At 45.8% G+C, this 20,121-nt stretch overlaps 1 protein-coding gene across 2 annotated transcripts in view; it reads right to left on the bottom strand.

Moving 5' to 3' along the window:
• The window catches only part of SMAD2 (SMAD family member 2), a 56,162-nt gene extending 37,730 nt beyond the window's left edge, over positions 1–18,432 (bottom strand). For both annotated transcript variants that reach the window (XM_071580036.1, XM_071580037.1), the window contains exons 1-2: positions 18,302–18,432; positions 4,297–4,586 (exon numbers count right to left, since the gene is read on the bottom strand). In XM_071580036.1, the coding sequence (XP_071436137.1) occupies positions 4,297–4,529 (233 nt within the window). In that variant the 5' untranslated portion in view covers positions 4,530–4,586; positions 18,302–18,432. The remainder of the gene's footprint in view (positions 1–4,296; positions 4,587–18,301) is intronic.
• Between the last annotated feature and the right edge of the window lie 1,689 nt (positions 18,433–20,121).

Below are 20,121 nucleotides of genomic sequence, written 5' to 3'. Positions count from 1 at the left end.
CTAAACACCCCCAGCTCCCTCAGCCTCTCCCCACAGCACTTGTGCTCCAGTCCCTTCTCCAGCCTCGTTGCTCTTCTCTGGCTCTGCTCCAGCCCCTCAATCTCTTTCCTGAACTGAGGGGCCCAGAACTGAACACAAAACTCAAGTTGTGGTCTCACCAATGCAGAGTCAGCAGGAGAACAAGGAAACCTGTAAGGACAGGAGATACAGCAGTGCTGTGAGGGTGCAACAATGGGTCAGAGAAATCACAGGGAAAGACGGATTCTTCTGGGAAAGAGTCAGTGGTTTTGACATGCTGGAGGATGAGGACTACACTTGTACCTGGGGAGTTCTCCCTACAGGCAGGTTATCGCTATTATTACTCACCCTTCACATAAGATAAAAAAATCCAGTACAATTGTCACATTACCCAAATGTCAGCACAGAGGCAGAATTCAACCTGTGATACAGATGAACTCAGGTACAGCTGATCCCCAGCTTGCTTTCTTTTCTCCCTCTCTATTTTTTTTTTCAATTTCAGTGATATAGGAGGTAGCTACCAAAGTCCAGGTCAACATTATCCCAAACCTGACCAAACTAAATTCTTTTATTAGTTGTACATTATCAGGCATTTTACAAAAGCAACTGGTTTATGGTTTTATTCAAGAGAAGCAAAAATTAAGCATATCTACACTCCAAGACAAAAACGCCACACAGCTGATACAACAAAATACTGGGATGCTAAAAAATAGTTATTTGTGTTTCCCAGCTTTGGATTCCAATACTCTGTGCCATCACACTGAAGCAACTTTTAAAATAATGACAGACTATGAACATGACAGTTTATAATTCACTACATGGCATGGCTTGATTAGTTGAATGCTTGGATTTTAGCCACCAGTAGTGACAAAGTATTTATGGACTAGGCTTTGAGGAACCTTGCCTAGTGAAGGCATCCCTGCACATGACCAGGGCAGAAGGGCTGGAACTAAATGATCCTTAAGGTTTCTTCCAACCCAAACCATTCTAGGATTCTCTATCCAACAGAATAATCCAGGCTAATATGGAAGAAACCACTCCAATAGAAGAAGGAAGCTCATGCTCCGTTTCTCCATCGACTGTTTCTTGTGCCCATGTCAACAGTGCAAGGCAGAGCACACAGACAGGATCTTAAATGCCACCAAATTCACTATGTGTTTCAGAAAAGTGAACTCATGTGCCAACATTTAGTTTCAGAATACACAGGGATTATGTGATTAGAATCCCACTGGCTTGCTGGGAGGATTCAGCAAGATAACTACAAATTACTTAGAGGGCTGGTGTCAAAAGGACCTCTGTACTTATTTAGCCTCTGCTCTAGATTACTGACCCACTTATGAAGAGCTAAGCATCCCTGCTGTGCAATGCCAACACCCACTCCATCTGTTTGCTTCTGCTTTCTCAAAACCTCTACTAGTCTCATAAGAAGTTTTGTTAATTACCACATGAGCAGCTTCTGTGTAGTACACACAGGATCAGCCTCCCTTACTGTGTAGTCACCTTGACAAACAGCACAGAAGCAGAACAATCCTAACTCAGCAGGATTATCAACGACACACAGCAAGAAATGCAGATTTCTGAAGAAGTGATTTAATACAACTTCTGTTCAAGCTGCTCTCAGCTTTGAGAAAAGCTTGTAGGAGTTTAGTTGCTTTAGGTTTGAATGATGAAAAAGTATAATAGCATTTAATGCTGTATCAAACCCTGGAAATCTCCAAGGGGACCAGAAACTTGTGAAATCACAACTGAAACTTCTGTTGAGGGAATAATGTGACAGTGGCAAAGAGAAGCATCCCACAACACTTGTCAATATCTACACCAATTAAGCAGCACTAGTGAGTAAAACTGAAGTTAGCTTAAAAAACCCAACACACACCAAATACCAAAACCCTCCCCAAGCAGAACAACATTTGGAAAGCCTGCACAGCTGTCACATCAGAACTGCATCTCAGCAGCTTGGCACCACAAACTTCCTGCTGACTAGGAAGGAAAAAAGTTTCAAATTCAGCATTTTATCACTTATACCTGCTGATCTGCAGATCTTTAAGACATTCATTAAAGTGTGTCTCAAGCAGTGGTTTCACTACCTTACTAAATCCAAGAACACGAATCTCTAAGAAGTCATTACAGTACTGAGTAGATGTTTGTTACTTCTTGGGAACCCAGACTACTCCTGTCAAAGTGAAATAGTATCAGCAGTACAAAAGCTAACTGTGAAACTCAAAAATTCTGTATAGCACTGCTGGCAACCCTGATATCATCTCGCTCATTAATATCAGAACCATTCCTAAGTTTAAAATTAAACCTTGTGTAATAGCCAACAGCCCTGCAAGAGATCTTAAAGGTTTACTCCCAAGGTACTCAGGAAGAGTAAAACCCAGGCCCAGCCCTTTTTACAGCCAACTGGAGGATGGAGAACACACATCACAGCCCAGCAAGAATGGCTGGTCACAGAGTGTAAAACAGCTTCTTACTTCATTTCAAGAAATTATTTACTGTGTCTGCTTTAACACAAAGGGCCATGCAGGCATGCTACTACTCAGAAATAATGATATATTAGCATATTGCTTGGATCTTCCAACAAAATTATCCTGACAAAATTCTTTCAACAACCATTCTTCTGAAGTAGCAATATTTGCTGCCCCAGACTCCCTTGCAGGAGAGCTCCAGAAAGTCACACATACAGAATCACACACAGACTATTCTGAGTTGGAAGGGACCCTCAAGGATCATCAAGTCCAACTCTCAAGTCAATGGCCCACACAGGGGATTGAACCCATGACCTTGGCATTATTACAACCAAGTTTTAACCAACTGAGCTAATCTCAGGGTCTAGGAGCTCTAGAACCTAAGATACACATTTTAAATCAAGTGAATCTCTGTAAGGCAAATTTAACTTCTGTTATATGAAACACCTTCCAGTTAAGCACTTAATCTCTGTCCTGATAAAGACTTGTGAAATACAGAGAGTCATCTCAATAAATATATATCCCTACAGGTTCCAATCTTAGTCTGCTGATACACAGTAAGACAAGAAAGCACTAGTATTTTATTACTAATTGGTTTTCACCTAGAAAAAGGAAAAAAGGAGAAGAGAAACTCAGAATTCTGGGGCTACTCTAGAGAAGAAAATGCAAACAGAGAGCAGCATTAGAAACAAAAGGTGAACAGAAAAGAACAGAAATAAAGTAGTCATTCATTCAGAGCATATTCATGACTTTCCCAGACAGCTGTGTCAAATCTAAAAGACAATGCTGGAACAATTATCAGATAACAGCTATAACACACTTGATATATGGAAATCATTACTGACACCAGTCAGATCTAGTTCGCGCTATGATTAGTACAAAGTATAAAAGTAGCTGGGATGAATGTGCTAATACAGAAACAAAGTTCATAAACCAGACACAGTTTCTCTCCCCCAGAAATATTTTAAGTTGTTGAGTAGTGAAGTGCCACCAGATCCTCCAACTTTTTCACAGAAAAACACACCTGCGAAGTGACTTGATACTTCTGTCACACATAATGAGCTTGCCTGGGCACCTCAGTGGGATTTCTGTGCAACGTGAATCAGGAACAGACTGCATTATACTTACAAACACAACCCTTGCCTCTCGCACAGCAGTTGCTATGAATTAAGCTGAGAAAGTCAAAGGGGTAAAACACAAGTCGTTCACCTAAATGTTTATACATATCAGGAGCAGAAGAGCAATTCTAGAAATACCCCAGGGCATTAAATGAAAACCATTTTCATTAAACAATAATGGTAATTACAGTAAATAAAACTGGTCTTCAGACAAACTGCCTCCAAAGATAGAATTTCCCTTCAAAAGGGAGAATGGAGGCAGCTTGTACAATTTGAATGAAACTACCAGATACAACTGAAAGTAATTAGATGACTGAAGTGTTGACCAAGGAAAAACTAGTCTTTTTTTTTTTCAAAGTCAAAGTGTTGGTTCAGGTGTGTCCCCCCTACCCAATTATAGACAGGGTTATTAAATAACAGCATAAGGCAGTGCTACAAACTCAGAGCTGTGTTAGGCATCACCAGAACACACACAAACAGAAATGCACACAGTAATGCAAATGGAAATTGTGACTTCACAAAGCATATGATTCAGTTATAAGCAAGCACTATATAAATTCAATATATAAATAATTTTTAAAGAATCAAAAACATGCAACTTATTTTTTTAGTCATTTGTTCACAGGGGGCCTGAACATCTATTTTGTAATTTCTTAAACAGCTGTGGCAATTTCAAACACAACAGCACTTACCTTGGTATTGTCACACATTTTGTATTGCAATTCTGGGTGGTAATTGCCTTCTCAAGCTCATCCAGCTGTCCTGTTTTCTTGAGCTTCTTGACCAAGCTTTTCACTGCTTTTTCACACCATTTTTCCTCCTGGCCATTCTGCTCACCACCACCAGCCCCTCCAGAACCGCCAGCAGACTTTTTCCACCCCAGAAGTCTCTTCACAACTGGAGGAGTGAATGGCAGTATGGACATGACTTTCACCAGATCGAACGCTCGGCACGCAATAAATTAGAGATTCCCGTCTGATCCCTGAAAACACAAAACAAAACGTTTCAGAACTGAAGTTTCACATCAAATAAATACATCCCTTAGGCCCTTTCATTACCCAATTCCACAGGGCACTGCATCCCAAAACAAGACAGATAAATGGTTCAGAAGTTGTATCATCATGGTGAGGAATGTAATCAATGAATTGAAGTTCACTGCAGACTCTTCCACAGTTAATGCAGACTAAGATTACTACTGGGTAAGACAGTAGATTTTTTCTGAAGTACTTCCTGACTAAAGCAAACTTCAGCAAATACACAAGGTAACTTGAGTCTAGCTTTGCACCTAGACTGGCTGGTTTTAGTCATTTATTAATACTTTCCACAAGTGACTGACAAATTGCATACACATTTGTGCATGTTCTGCCCATCTCCAAATTAATTTAGCAAGTGAAACTGTGTTTGGAATGTCATTTACACATTATGGCTTGACAGAAGTCTTCCAACAGCCAGACATTTCACAAACCTTTTCTCATTTTGTCATGTCTTAACTAACTGCCAATTTCAAATTCATTAATAAGTCTGGTAATAAACTTATTCCCATCTAAAGTCCAGTGGTCCACAATAACAAATCTCCTCAACTGGCAGCACTTCAAACAATCAAGTCTTTCATAAGTCATTACACAGCAGTTAAAATCTTAGTTTGCAGGCTCCTGAGTAGTAGAAGTGTCTGTTTCCAACTCTGATAGACTTTCATTCACTGTAACTACTTGTTCACAGTATTAATATAAAATAAAATATTAAAAGGAGTGCTGAAACTTGAGCTATGTATTCCCTGCAATATGCACTTCAAATCATAAAATCATGGAATCATAGAATGGATTGTCTTGGAAAAGACCTCTGAGATCATCAAGTCCAACCCTTGGGCCAACTCCAGTCCCTTTACCAGATCATGGCACTCAGTGCCACGGCCAAGCTCAGCTGAAAAACCTCCAGGGATGGGGAATCCACCCCCTCTCTGGGCAGCCCATTCCAATCCCTGAGCACTCTCTCTGCAAAGAATTTTTTTCTGCTCTCCGACTTCAATTTCCCCTGGCAGAGCTTGAGCCCATCGTGCCCCCTTGTCCTATTGCTGAGTGCCTGGGAGAAGAGACCAACCCCCACCTGGCCAGAACTTTCCTTCAGGAAAATCATTTATAAGAGCAATGAAAGCCACTTGTTTTTGCAGCTTCCATTAGGCCAGTTTTAGATCTTAAAATGTAGTACCTAAACCCAACAGGCAGACAGCTCTCAGAAACTGCTTGCAGACATTAAGGGTCTTATGGATACAAGTATGTAAAAAATCTTATTTCCAGGCAACAAATGGGTACCTGAGCTGCAGAAAGTCACCTTATTTCCAAGCTCTGTAAGTTAGTTCAGTCAGATGAAAGTACCCCGTTTTAGCTAAATCCAACACTACCTTCAGGCTGTTTGAGCTGAGCTTTGAAGGCAGCTTACAAGCCTCTCCAATCTACACAGGCACACTCCCCAACCTTCATCCAAAATACACCAACTTCGTCTTACTGAAGTTTCCCATCTGCAAAACAACATGACTTTGGGATACTTTGGGCTGCAGCATTCATGGCTAATTTATGCCTTGTCACATCCTTGCAGTTTCAGGGAGGACCAAGTCAACAAACACTACATTCTATTCTACAGGTAACATTAAATCATAACTTTTCAACATCCACAAGACAGAATATTCAGCAGGCATGACATTTCAGTTTCAAACAAGTTACACCTCCATAAACCAGCTTCTTGAAGCACTTAAAAATATGACTGAAGCAAGAAGTGTAGTTTTCTGGGCTAAAGGAGACAGAGGTTCCAGGGGTTAACAGGGACTCAAGATCAACACTTGGCAATTTTAAGCAAGTCATTTAAAATACTTAATCCTAAATCAGAGAATCTCAGAAACCTTTGGGTTGGAAGGGAATCATTAGAAAATATCTTGTTCCAACTTCCCTGCCATGGGCAGGGACACTTTCCACTGTCCCAGGTTGCTCCAAGCCCTGTGTCCAACCTGGCTTTGGACACTTCCAGGGATCCAGGGGCAGCCACAGCTTCTCTGGGCAACCCATGCCAGGGCCTGCCCACTCTCATGGCCAAGAATTTTTTCCTTATATCCAACCTAAATTGACCCTCTCTGTTTTAAACTGTTGCTCCATGCCTTGACAGGAAAGACCTTGGTAAAAAGTCAAAGCACTTATTTTCATACAAGACTATAAAGAACTTTTATTCTTCCAATAATGTTAAATTATTACAGAACTTGTCCCCAGTATTTCAAACTGCGGGTTTTGCTGATATATCACAGAATCACAGACTATTCTGAATTGGAAGGGACCCACAAAGCTCATCGAGTCCAACTCTTAAGTCAATGGCCCACACAGGGGATTGAATCCACGACCTTGGCATTATTACAATCAAGTTTTAACCAACTGAGCTAATCTCAGGCTCCTGGAACTGTAAAAGCATTACACTAGAGCCCTGGCTACAGTAAACAAAAAAATAAATTCAACAGCCAATATTTTTAATTAAACACTGACTATAACAGGAGGGGTGCAGTTCCCCAGGAGTCAAGCCTACACAACAGCCACTTGCCATAGGAAGATGATTTCTCCCTCCTTTCTTCCCCATGGTACCACCACCACCTTGACACTTTCTGCATAAACTCAGATAAAGTAAAACAGTTTAATTTTGTGCATTTTTCACTGAGTTAGTTCTCTTTCAAGTTCAGAAGTTGCTCCACACATGGCACTGAAGTACTCCAGGTGATGTCAGACGAGTTACAGGACTGTGGAAGGAGAACTCCAGCCCCAGCCTTCAACTGCAGTGCTCGTGTTGACTGCATTGCTGGAAATGTGCTTTAATTTAGATCATTTATTCTGGTGACAAAACTAAATTAAGCAGCCTGACACATTCTGAACTGTTCAAGGGCCTGGCAGTGAAACACATCAGATCACTAATGAGCACCCTTACTAGAGCTCCAGAGATGAAACAGGAGGCTCGAGTGGCCTCCACTGGTTTAAGCAACACCACTGGTTTCTAAAACAGAGAGGAGCAGTCACTAAACTTTACAAAAAGAATTCAGCCTTCAAGCAAGGATCATACTGGCTGCTTCAGAGGCACACACAGGAAATTCAGATAGACCAAACCGAAGACAACAGCCACTCTGGCTTTAAAGATCCCGTTCTAAATAGAATCATAGAATGGATTGGGTTGGAAAAGACCTCCGAGATCATCAAGTCCAACCCTTGAGTGAACTCCAGTCCCTTTACCAGATCATGGCACTCAGTGCCATGGCCAAGCTCAGTTGAAAAACCTCCAGGGATGGGGAATCCACCACCTCTGTGGGCAGGCCATTCCAAAGCCTGAGCACTCTCTCTGCAAAGAATTTTTTTCTGCTCTCCAACTTCAATTTCCCCTGGCAGAGCTTGAGCCCATCGTGCCCCCTTGTCCTGTTGCTGAGTGCCTGGGAGAAGAGACCAACCCCCACCTGGCCAGAACTTCCCTTCAGGCACTTCCAGACAGTGCTGAGGTCACCTCTGAGCCTCCTCTTCTCCAGGCTAAACACCCCCAGCTCCCTCAGCCTCTCCCCACAGCACTTGTGCTCCAGTCCCTTCTCCAGCCTCGTTGCTCTTCTCTGGCCCCGCTCCAGCCCCTCAATCTCTTTCCTCAACTGAGGGGCCCAGAACTGAACACAACACTCAAGGTGTGCCCGCCCCAAGGCAGAGTCCAGGGGAAGGGTCACTGCCCTGGGCCTGCTGGCCACGCTAGTTTGGATCCAGGACAGGATCCCATTGGCCTTCCTGGCCACCTGGGCACACTGGTGGCTCTTGTTGAGCTTCCTGTCCCTCAGTCCCCCCAGGTCCCTTTCTGCCTGGCTGCTCTCCAGCCACTCTGTGCCCAGCCTGGAGCGCTGCAGGGGGTTGGGGTGGCCAAAGGGCAGGACCTGCACTTGGCCTTGTTGAACTTCATCCCATTGGAATCAGCCCATCTCTCAAGTCTATCCAGATCCCTCTGCAGAGCCCTCCTGCCTTCCAGCAGGTCGACGCTCCCTCCCAACTTGGTGTCATCATCACTAAAGATGTTAAACAGGACTGGACCCAACACAGACCCCTGGGGAACACCACCAGTGACCGGCCGCCAGCTGGATGCAGCTCCGCTCACCAGCACTCTCTGGGCCCGACCCTCCAGTCAGCTCCTAATCCAGCAGAGGGTACACCTGTCCAAGCCATGGGCTACCAGCTTCTCCAGGAGTATATTATGGGAGACAGTGTCAAAGGCCGTGCTGAAGTCTAGGTAAGACACATCCACAGCCTTCCCCTCATTCACCAGGTAGGTCACCTGATCGTAAAAGGAGATAGTAGCAATTGTTGGTGTAATACCTGAACATTCAATTCAGTGCTGACAGACAGAGGCAACCAAGTACCACTATCACTGCTGACCCACTCACCAGTTCTCCTCCTTTCTATGGAGCTCACTGACACATAAAGAGAGTATTTCCTGCTCTTTACCTTCAAATTTGACACCTTCCAGTGCCACAGAACACTCCTTTCGACTGTCAGCCTTATAAACACAGACTTCAGGAGGCTCTCATTTACCACCAAGGTGGTCAGTAGCCTTTCTTTCAGAACATGTTCCTCCAGCCCCTTCCAAACATTCTCAATGCTTTGATCCAATTATTCAGCTTTAAAATACTCCTTGTGATGAGGTGTCCAATTTTGCAATACTATCTCTCTTAAAACAGATGGATGGATGGATGGATGGATGGATGGATGGATGGATGGATGGATGGATGGATGGATGGACGGACATATTTTTCTGCATTCTCTAGTGCTTTTTTTAAAGCCAGGATTTGCCCTTCTGCTTCAAATAGACATTGAGTGATTTAAGTCTTAGAGCAGGAGAGAATTTAGAAATTCTCCACATTTCAAGTTTTCTTTATATTTGAACTTTCATATTATTTTTACAAAGTCAGAAGCAAAACACCCCAAACCTTTCTTTTCCCATTTCCAAAAGACAGTAAGCTCAGACCTCACTAAACAGAAATTTCCAGATACTCAACTGTATCCAGTTGCCTTACAGATGTTTGCTCATCCAGCCTCTGTAGATGTCAGAACCCAGAAGTACATCTGCTACACCTGTGAAAATTACCTTTAAAAAATAATAAAACACAAAGGGACACATTTAAAGATCCCTTTACAACAATGATTTCTGCAATGTAGTAGCTATTTAACAAAGCCAGAACATATATCACAGCTGCAGACTAAGAGTCTGGGAGGCTTAAACTTCTTCCTTCTAGCTATTGTTTCGCACTGTCAGTGATTTGCCAGGACTATCAACAAGAATTTCACTAAGTCACTCCAGTAAGTGGCCCTGTATCTTTCAAAGGATGAGCAGAGAGAATGTGACACAAGTAGGACAGCATATCACTCAGCTTAATACTTCAGCTGACTGTGATGAGTACTCACAGGAGTGCATTTCAGCCAGCTTATTTATGAAAAAAACATGGCACTCTGCTCCAAGCCTAGAGACCAGGGCAGTGATCCTTCCCCTGGACTCTGCCTTGGGGAGGCCACACCTTGAGTGTTGTGTTCAGTTCTCGGCCCCTCAGTTCAGGAAAGAGATTGAGGGGCTGGAGCGGGGCCAGAGAAGAGCAACAAGGCTGGAGAAGGGACTGGAGCACAAGTGCTGTGGGGAGAGGCTGAGGGAGCTGGGGGTGTTTAGCCTGGAGAAGAGGAGGCTCAGAGGTGACCTCAGCACTGTCTGGAACTGCCTGAAGGGAAGTTCTGGCCAGGTGGGGATTGGTCTCTTCTCCCAGGCACTCAGCAATAGGACAAGGGGGCACGATGGGCTCAAGCTCTGCCAGGGGAAATTGAAGTTGGAGATGAGAAAAAAATTCTTTGCAGAGAGAGTGCTCAGGCATTGGAATGGGCTGCCCAGAGAGGGGGCGGATTCCCCATCCCTGGAGGTTTTTCAGTTGAGCTTGGCCACGGCTCTGAGTGCCATGATCTGGTAAAGGGACTGGAGTTGGACGAAGGGTTGGACTTGATGATCTCAGAGGTCTTTTCCAACCCAACTGATGCTACGATTCTAAGACAGTACAAACTACAAGGCGTGGCTAAGGCTGAATGATGGGCAACTTGGATAAATGCAGATTCAGCAATGAAAGAGCAGCAATGGTGCATCCAGCTTCGTGCTCCAACTCCAAAAGAGGCAAAAGGATAACATGTGAACCTGGCTGTTTTCTGTACCCTCCTCCTAATTCTTCAGCATCTTAAACTGTTGCAACACAAAATTAAAGGTTACTTTCCTACTTATTCCCTTCAGCAGCTATTTATGGAGTTGCTGTCTACAAATCCATCTAACCACTTTCTGAACGTGCTTCCACAACCTCTTGTGGCACGCTGCACCAGTACTTAACTGTCCACTGTCAAAAGGACTACTTTTAGTAATTTAATTTATTCCTTCCCTAGTTTCAGAAAGTGACTCTTGTTCTACCATTGCAAGTTTGCTGAAGAACTGTTTGCATTCATCTGGGCTGCAAAGCTTCATGATTCTGTACACCTGAATCACATCCTTCCCTCACATAAAGGGCTCTCAGACTTTTGCCACAAAGGAAGAATCTGAACGCAGCTCACACAGTCTGGGAGGCTCCTCTGGACACAAGTCAAGCCTGAAAGCTTTACTGCTTCAATTAAACTACAAGTACTTGAAGACTCTGCATAAGGACTAATAAGGATCACAGAAAAGACTTCTTCATCTGTCTAAGGTTATCTTTGCACTTATGTTTTTGGTCATAGCATCCTAAAACTCTCAACATTATAATTTAAACAAAAAGTACAAAGAAGTTTACACCTCTTGAGGAACTGGAGGTAGAAGGCAGGGTGCACATGTCTGCCAGGGGAAATTGAAGTTGGAGAGCAGAAAAAAATTCTTTGCAGAGAGAGTGCTCAGGCATTGGAATGGGCTGCCCAGAGAGGGGGTGGATTCCCCATCCCTGGAGGTTTTTCAGCTGAGCTTGGCCGTGGCACTGAGTGCCATGATCTGGTAAAGGGACTGGATTTGGACCAAGGGTTGAACTTGATGATCTCAGAGGTCTTTTCCAAGACAATCCATTCTATGATTCTGTGATTCTATGATCTGACACGAGCACAACTGAAAAGAGGAGTCCCAGACCTCATGGGTCTAACTGTACCCATCCAGATAGTGTCAGAAACACCTTGTTTGTATTAATGGGTTTAGGAGTCACTGTTAAAGCTCATTTTTTTAACTGCAAATCCCATTTCAATTCATCAACAGTAACTTTTACCTTCAAATGGGTACAGTATCATGGAGCTGAGATCTCATAAAGAACAATTCTCTCATACACCATCACTGTTGACAGTAGTCTCTTGCTAAAAACATTCCTTAAGTTTTTTTGCCCTATACATATTCTTCATCCACTGGGAAAAAAAAAAAAAAGATGTTTTTCCTGCAAATGCACCCAGAAAACAAACTTTGCCAATGCTGCAAGAAACATTTCTACATTGCTAAAGTGGCATCAGATTAAATACGTAATATCCTCTCTTACTTGCAATATGGAATTTTTTACGATTTCCTTGTAGTTTACAGCCAACCATCTCAAGAAACTGAGCACTCAGTTAAAGCCTTTGCTTTTGAGGACCTCAGATTTGCTTCACCATCATTTATCCTTTGTACTGTCTCCCCTTTGCTCACTCTCTTCTCCCAGGCACTCAGCAATAGGACAAGGGGGCACGATGGGCTCAAGCTCTGCCAGCGGAAATTGAAGTCGGAGAGCAGAAAAAAATTCTTTGCAGAGAGAGTGCTCAGGCATTGGAATGGGCTGCCCAGAGAGGGGGTGGATTCCCCATCCCTGGAGGTTTTTCAACTGAGCTTGGCCGTGGCACTGAGTGCCATGATCTGGTAAAGGGACTGGAGTTGGACCAGGGGTTGGACTTGATGATCTCAGAGGTCTTTTCCAACCCAATCCATTCTATGATTCCATGAATGCGACAGCCTAAATCTGATTTTTCTTTCTTCCTGTGTACTAATTCCAATTTCTGCTACAACACATCAATACTCAAGGACTCTGAGTATCTGCAGGGAGATTTTCAACATCCCTTTCAAAGCCCAGCTGTAGTTGAACCAGTAGCACCAAGGCAGCAGTGCATTCCACAGCAAAAAAACTTTCATTTTATCCCTTTCCATCCCAAATCCATCTCCAGATTTGGCCTTCAAACCGCAGTATTGAATATTCAGGAGTGCTTACAGTTGTCCACAGAGGTACAAAGTTTCTTTAGATTGCTGGAAGAAAGGGAGCACGTGTTACTCCCCACAGATTAACAGCATAAAAGCTACAAATTGTCCAGTTCTGGGGGTAATTGTTTCATCTCTGCCCTCCCATCACACACGTGTTTCTATAGCTGGTCAAACAGTGTCATAGTTGGCAACTTCTAAAGTCATAGTTTGAGTCATGTCTGCTGTTACTCCATTCTACTGTGTTTCTCTAGAACAAGAATTAAATACTAAGCCCAAGATTCAGCAATAACTGAGCATAGAAGATGAAGAAAACCGTAAGGGCAGCATGCTAGCAGACTAAAATCTTCAAGGGAAATTTTCCTTTCCTGAGTGTCTGGAACACACCATAAACACACTGGTGCTACCAAAAATATCAAGTGATTTCTGGCTAATTTATTCTACAGCCTTATGCAACATATTTCATATCAGTCTGCTTATTCATCTAAACTTGAAATAAAGAAATCTGATATCTCCTGGTTTTATAGAAGTATTCTGGCTTAGAGGAATTTCATTTGCAAGAGCTCTTCTGGAACAAAGAGGACAGAAGTTAAGCTCCCAAGGAAAGAAGATCGAGGAAAATAATTTGTGGTATTTGAGAGAAAGTCTGAAAGCTCATTTCCTCCCTGTTTTAGTCCCATTTTTGAGACTTTTTTTTACAGACAATGTTTTTTTCATTAATCCTGGAATCTGGACAAGATTCTTTATCAATTTCACCAAGTGCATAATATGCATCTGAATTCTGTATGAACTTCAGACCAAAATCAAAGCCAGTCTTTTTCCTTTCAGACAGAACACAGTCTAGCTGAAACCTCCCAGTGGAACAGACAGGAGAAGACACCTCACTTCTTCTACTGCATCCACAACTTCTCCCATAAATGCCTTCTGAGGTTCCAGAAGGGCCAATTCTTCCTTTCCCTACAAATGGGTACATCAGGCACCTGGGTTTGTGCTCATCCTGACCTCCTCATACTCAGGTCAGGGTAGGGTGGTATTTCCTGGCTGGTTTTTCGGTGTTTGAGGTTTTTGCTTTTTTGCTTTGGGGGAAAAGGAGTCGAGCCCTACTGAGCAGCGCCCTCAGATTCACCTCCCAGTTCGGGTTTTCAGCCAATTAGGGCAGCACTGGGGAGTGGCCTTGGAGAGTTCCCAATCCCAAGGGGCTCTGACCACCTCATATCCCAGAGCTGTGAGGAGCACCCTCAGGGTCCTGGCACAGCTCTGGGATGAGCTGATGAAGTTTCAAGGCATGTTGCTGTGATCTGGGGGCACAGGAGCAAGAAAACTCTTCCTCTCAGGCAGCTTTAGATCGAGAATTCGAAACACACCCATACAGAGACTTGCTTTACATACCAATTTTAAAGTTTACCATGCTCTAGTATTGCAATGCATCTTGACACTACACATAACTGTATTACCTTTATATAGCTCGCTGAAAACAGACCTTCTCCTGCTCTCGCTCACTCTGTGAAGCTTGATATGAATCAAATGAGGAAATTCAGACTCCTCATGCACAGAACTAAATAAGCACGATCATGATGTTATGAAAGCTTGAGAGGTTGAATTTTTCTTCAATTACTAAAGGTTGCCTCAAATGACAGCCAAATGTGGTAATGAAAACACACATTGCTATTAAAAAATTAGCACTCAATGTAACACTCGTGGCATACTAACACTGCATGCACCTGGAGACACAAGAAGGAAGAGTTGCTAATTTTACTGACCTTTGATTAAACTACCAATAGGACCGACGTATTTTACCAACTCTCATAAAACTGTGAGAGAGGAAAGTTGCAAGTGCAGTCAGACAAACCACGTGCTTGCTGCAAAGTTCTTCCACTTACTCAGTATTATGAACAAGGTCAGAGTATTGCTCCTTAAAACTAAAAGGCCATAACAGCCACACAAAAGCAGGGAATATGCACTCCAAACCATGGCAGCTTAAGCCCTTCTCACCTCATTAATTTTAAGTAAAATTTTCCATGTGTAACAGGCAAGTGTCACCTTCATTATTTTAGAAAATAAACACTGCTGGGCTAAATTTGACAGAAATATTGACAGAATTGCTTATATTTCTGGTCTCTTCTCCCAGGCACTCAGCAATAGGACAAGGGGGCACGATGGGCTCAAGCTCTGCCAGGGGAATTTGAAGTTGGACATGAGAAAAATACTCTTTGCAGAGAGAGTGCTCAGGCATTGGAATGGGCTGCCCAGAGAGGGGGTGGATTCCCCATCCCTGGAGGTTTTTCAGCTGAGCTTGGCCGTGGCACTGAGTGCCATGATCTGGTAAAGGGACTGGAGCTGGACCAAGGGTTGGACTTGATGATCTCGCAGGTCTTTTCCAACCCAATCCATTCTATGATTCTATCGGTAACCGAGGTGTCTGTTGTGGTTTATAGCTTAGCAGCTACTCCACTTTGTTAAAGCCCAAACAATTGCATTTAACAATTAGTTAGTGCAAGTTCACTTTCAATACAGGTCTAATGTGCCCCAAACAAGCCAGTCCTCCACCTGTTTGATAAGCAGAGTTCAATTATGTTCTGTGTCTGGTGCTAAGCTCATATTGCTCCAGTCTAATTAAAAGTAGCCTGAGTCCCAGACTGAACCAGGAGCTGCTCTCCCGCAGTCTCTGCTTGGTCTGACTACACACCGTGTCTGTCAAACACACACAATCACAACAAAAAGGCGTCTGGAATGAAGGTTTGCTGTTTGCAGTGGAGTTTCTGTTACTGGAAGTGGAGGGGAATGTTTAGGAAGGTTTTCTGCAGTAGTCAATTTCTTCTAGCCCAGAGAGTATTGAACACAGGGCTGCCTGTGCTCTCCATTCTATTACAAAAACCTAATCCCATCGCATGACCTGCAGCAATTCAGTTTAACAAATCAACAATTACAAATATTTTGGCAAAGTAAGCTTAGGTATTGTTTGCCTCTCGGCACAGTTCACAACCAGTTTATGGCTTTATGATAAAAGTCATTAAATCCAATCTGAAAAGCAGAATTTACAGCTCACTTAGCAAGTCAGGCCCATAAATGGATGCTTTCAATTACAGAGCATTTACATGCACAACCATTAAGGCAGCACTGAATACATTTGAAAACTCTGGAATACTTTTTATAATAATTAAAACTTTGCGTACTGTTCTTTGTACAAACAAAACTTAGGAATTCGCTTCAGTCTCAAGCAGGGCTCAGGTTCATTGTTATCCATAACCTACTACAGAGCCTGTTCTCCCAGGACTTTTGTGGGAAAGGGATTAGAGAGATGGAAACAAGGTTTGTTTTTTAAAGTTGCTCTCAGTAGCAGGGAAATTTTTTTGAGCTCCAATAAACTCAATTATATCAACTGGTGCTCAACACTTCTGAAAGATCAAGTGGAAGAGGAAGATGAAGGAGGACCCAGCAGGGCCTTTCATTTGGAGATCAGCTGTGCATTCCAGCTTATTTGATTTTGCTGGTCAATCCAGTTGCCAGGCAGAGGAAATGCAGAGATCAGCTCAGAGAACAATTTTTTAACCTCATTTTATCAACTGTGATGTTCCTTTTACCATCAATGAAGACCCCAGAAAAGCTGACAAATTCTTCTTCAAGATTCTATCACACACACCCCCATAGCTTCTCCTACAAAGAAAACTGGATCTTCAAACACTTCCACTTGTTTTGGTGGCTGTCGGTGTAACCTGAACTGCAGAACAACAACCAAGTGGCACGTTACCCTACTCAACATCCCAATAAGCTGTTCAATATCTGCTTAACTCATCTTAAAGTTTAAACCACCTTAAGCGAGACACTTCCCTTCCTCTTTTTAAAGGCATTTGCAACTAATGTTATCTTTCATCATGATAGTGCTAAGCAAACCGAGGCGGGGGGGAGGAAGGGACTTCACAAACACCTCCTTTTCTTACATTCTCATCTCCCCCGAATTCACCAGAGCTTGTAAACATTCGAAGTTTTCAAAGCAGCGCCTCAGAACAGGCACAGAAATAACACACCACCGCATCAACAGCGCGATAAAAGTTTGGGAAAGTCCAAACAGCAACTCTGCTCTGCTGAGAGGAGCCTTCCACCCCAACCAGAAGGTGTTTCTTTTTCGGCCTGGAGATCAGAGCAAGGACTAATCAGTTTCTCACTTACAGAGTCCAGGCTCCATAGAAATAATGTCATGAATCAGTCTGAAAGGACAGCTCTCCAGGCTAAGAGAGGAATACTTGAGAAAAGACAAACCTGATGTTACCTGCGGTCTCCTAACAAGCTGTTATTACAAACCTCTTGCTACAGATGGAATCTGACTCGTTTATAACCATGGGCTCTACACACAGTACACACAAGTTGCAGCGTTTTTAGAGGCACTTGTTTGGGTACAATCAGTAAGCAAAACTTTTTCTTAATGCTACCCCACTTGCAAAGCATTTGAAAAGGGCACAAAACGCGTGCTGGGTTTTTTTTCAGTCAAAACCTGTGACAGGCAACGAAAAAGATATGAGGCCAGGCTGCAACCTGAATCCCTGCGGTTCAACAGCCCTCCCAGACTATCACAAGGGCTCTTCACTCACTCACGTTGCACAACTTTTCCCCTTATTTCCCCGCAGCAAAGACTAAAACACCATATTGTGCTGCGCTAATTCTCTTCCTCTCCGCCTCCCCCCGCCACAAAAAAAAAGACTAAAAAATTACAATCAGAAACTCCACAGCTCCGCAGCATCGACAACGCAACCAATCGCATTTATCACGACACAGCTTTCCCCAGGTAGGTGAAACACTCACCAGGTTGTTTGTTTACAAACAACACGCAGGCACGGGGCAGCCAGAGCTCCTCTGGGCAACCCATGCCCGGGCCCCACCGCGCACACAGGGAAGGATTTTCCCCCAGTGTCCCAGCTAACCCTGCCCTCAGGTGAGCAAAGCCACTGATCGTCGTTCGTGCCTCACCCCGCAGCTCTGCCGACCACGAGAGAGGCGGACAAAAGGGTGGGAGCCGCAGCCCCGCCATCCCAAAACACAACTCGCTCCCAACTTTCTGCGCCGGGAGCGTCGCACCTCCGACCCCGCACACCCCACGGGCACACAGGGGTGCCCCAGGCCGGGGGCCACAACCCCCGTGGGTCACTCCGGACGCGGGAATTCCGCGAACCCCCGCAAGGGAAACACACCTGGCACGCAGGGAGGGAGGGAGCGAGGCGGGGGGGATGTGGGAGAAGGAGCAGCACAACTTCTCACCCCCCTCCCCTCACTCCCACACACGCCCGGAGCGCGGCCCTTCCCCTGTTTATCCCGGTTATCCCGGCGGGCACAGCACACGCAGCCGCGGCCCCACCGCAACAAAGGGGGCGCGGCGCGGCGGCCCCACCGGCACCGGGCCCAGGCCCACTACACGGTGCCCGCCGCCCGCACGGCCCGCGGGGCAGCAACCCTCGCCCCGCCACCCACCGGGACGCTCCGGGAGCCGCCGCAGCCGCCTCGCCTCGCCCCGCCCGGGCCGCGCTCGGAGCCGCTGCCGCTGCCCGGGAGCCGCCGGGCCGCCGCCTCTTCCCCCAGCCGGCCCGCCCGCTGTGCCCGCCCCCGCGCGGGGCGGGGACCCTGCCCATTGGCCGCACCGCCCGTCACTTCCAGATCTCCACAACGATTGGTTGTTCTAGATGATTGGCGGCCAAGATAACCAATAGAAGACTCGCAGAGGTAAAAAAAAGGAAAAGATAAGGGAAGAGGAGCACAAGAAACAGACGCGAGGCGGGGCGAGGCGGGGCGAGGCCGGATGGCCGTGCTGATTGGTGGATCCGGCTGTCACTCACGCCCGCCGCGGGTGGTTGCGCGAGAGGGGCGGGGGTTTGGGTGAGCAGCAGGCGCGCAGCCGCATTACGTGCTGGTGACTCCGTGTTCTTCCGCGGGTGCGACCTGAGAAAAGTAGTGCGCTGCTTCCCGCAGGAATTCCCGCTGGACATGAGCCCAGGAGTGCCCAGGTGGGCACAGGCCAGTGGCCCCTGGGCTGTGCCAGCCATGGAGTGTCACAGCCCCAGGGTAGTGCCTGTCCCTGTGCTGGCACTGCTGAGGCACCTCCAGTGCTGGGGCAGTTCTGGGCCCCTCAGACAGGAGAGACATGGAGGGGCTGGACCGTGTGCAGGGAAGGGAACGGAGCTGGGAAGGGGCTGGAGCAACAGGAGTGGCTGAGGGAGCTGGGGGGGCTGAGCCTGGAGAAAAGGAGGCTCAGGGGGAACCTTCTCACTCTCTGCAATCCCTGACAGAAGGGGGGGCCGGGGGAGGTCGGGCTGTGCTGCAGGAACAGGAGGAGAGGGAATGGCCTAGACCATGCCAAGAGCAGTTTAGATGGATATCAGGGAAAATTTTGGCTGAAAAGGTTGTCCAGCCCTGGCACAGCTGCCCAGGGCAGTGGTGGAGTCCCCATCCCGGGAGGGATTTAAAAGCCATGTGGATGTGACACTTGGGGACATGGGATAGTGGTGGCTTTGGCAGTGTTGGGGAACGATGAGACTTGATGGGTTTGGAGGGCTTTTCCAACCAAACAGATTTAAACTGCCCAAGGCTTCATCTCCTGCAGTGGCACAAGAGCTCCAGGCCTGGAGGTCCCAAGTTGTGACATAGGATGAGGAGCCCAGAGCCTGCCTGGCATCCCTGCGCTGCCTGCACCCACCCTGGGACTCCTGCAAGAGCCATTTCCCACCACATGCTGCTTTTCATTCTGCTCCTGCCTTCACTAGACTCTTCAAAGTCCGTGGTGTGGCAATGATGTAATGAGGGGATTGAGACCATCAGCAGCAAATTTGCTGATGACACCAAGTTGGGAGGGAGTGTCGACCTGCTGGAAGGCAGGAGGGCTCTGCAGAGGGATCTGGATAGACTGGAGAGATGGGCTGATTCCAATGGGATGAAGTTCAACAAGGCCAAGTGCAGGTCCTGCCCTTTGGCCACCCCAACCCCCTGCAGCACTCCAGGCTGGGCACAGAGTGGCTGGAGAGCAGCCAGGCAGAAAGGGACCTGGGGGCACTGAGGGACAGGAAGCTCAACAGGAGCCACCAGTATGCCCAGGTGGCCAAGAAGGCCAATGGGATCCTGGCCTGGAACCAAACTAGCATGTCCAGCAGGCCCAGGGCAGTGACCCTTCCCCTGGACTCTGCCTTGGGGCGGGCACACCTTGAGTGTTGTGTTCAGTTCTGGGCCCCTCAGTTGAGGAAAGAGATTGAGGGGCTGAAGCGGGGCCAGAGAAGAGCAACAAGGCTGGAGAAGGGACTGGA

This window comes from Pithys albifrons, chromosome Z (assembly GCF_047495875.1).
Source record: "Pithys albifrons albifrons isolate INPA30051 chromosome Z, PitAlb_v1, whole genome shotgun sequence".
NCBI lineage: Eukaryota > Metazoa > Chordata > Aves > Passeriformes > Thamnophilidae > Pithys > Pithys albifrons.
The sequence above is the reverse complement of the archived record's forward strand: the minus strand, read 5'-3'. Positions and strand labels throughout refer to the sequence as shown.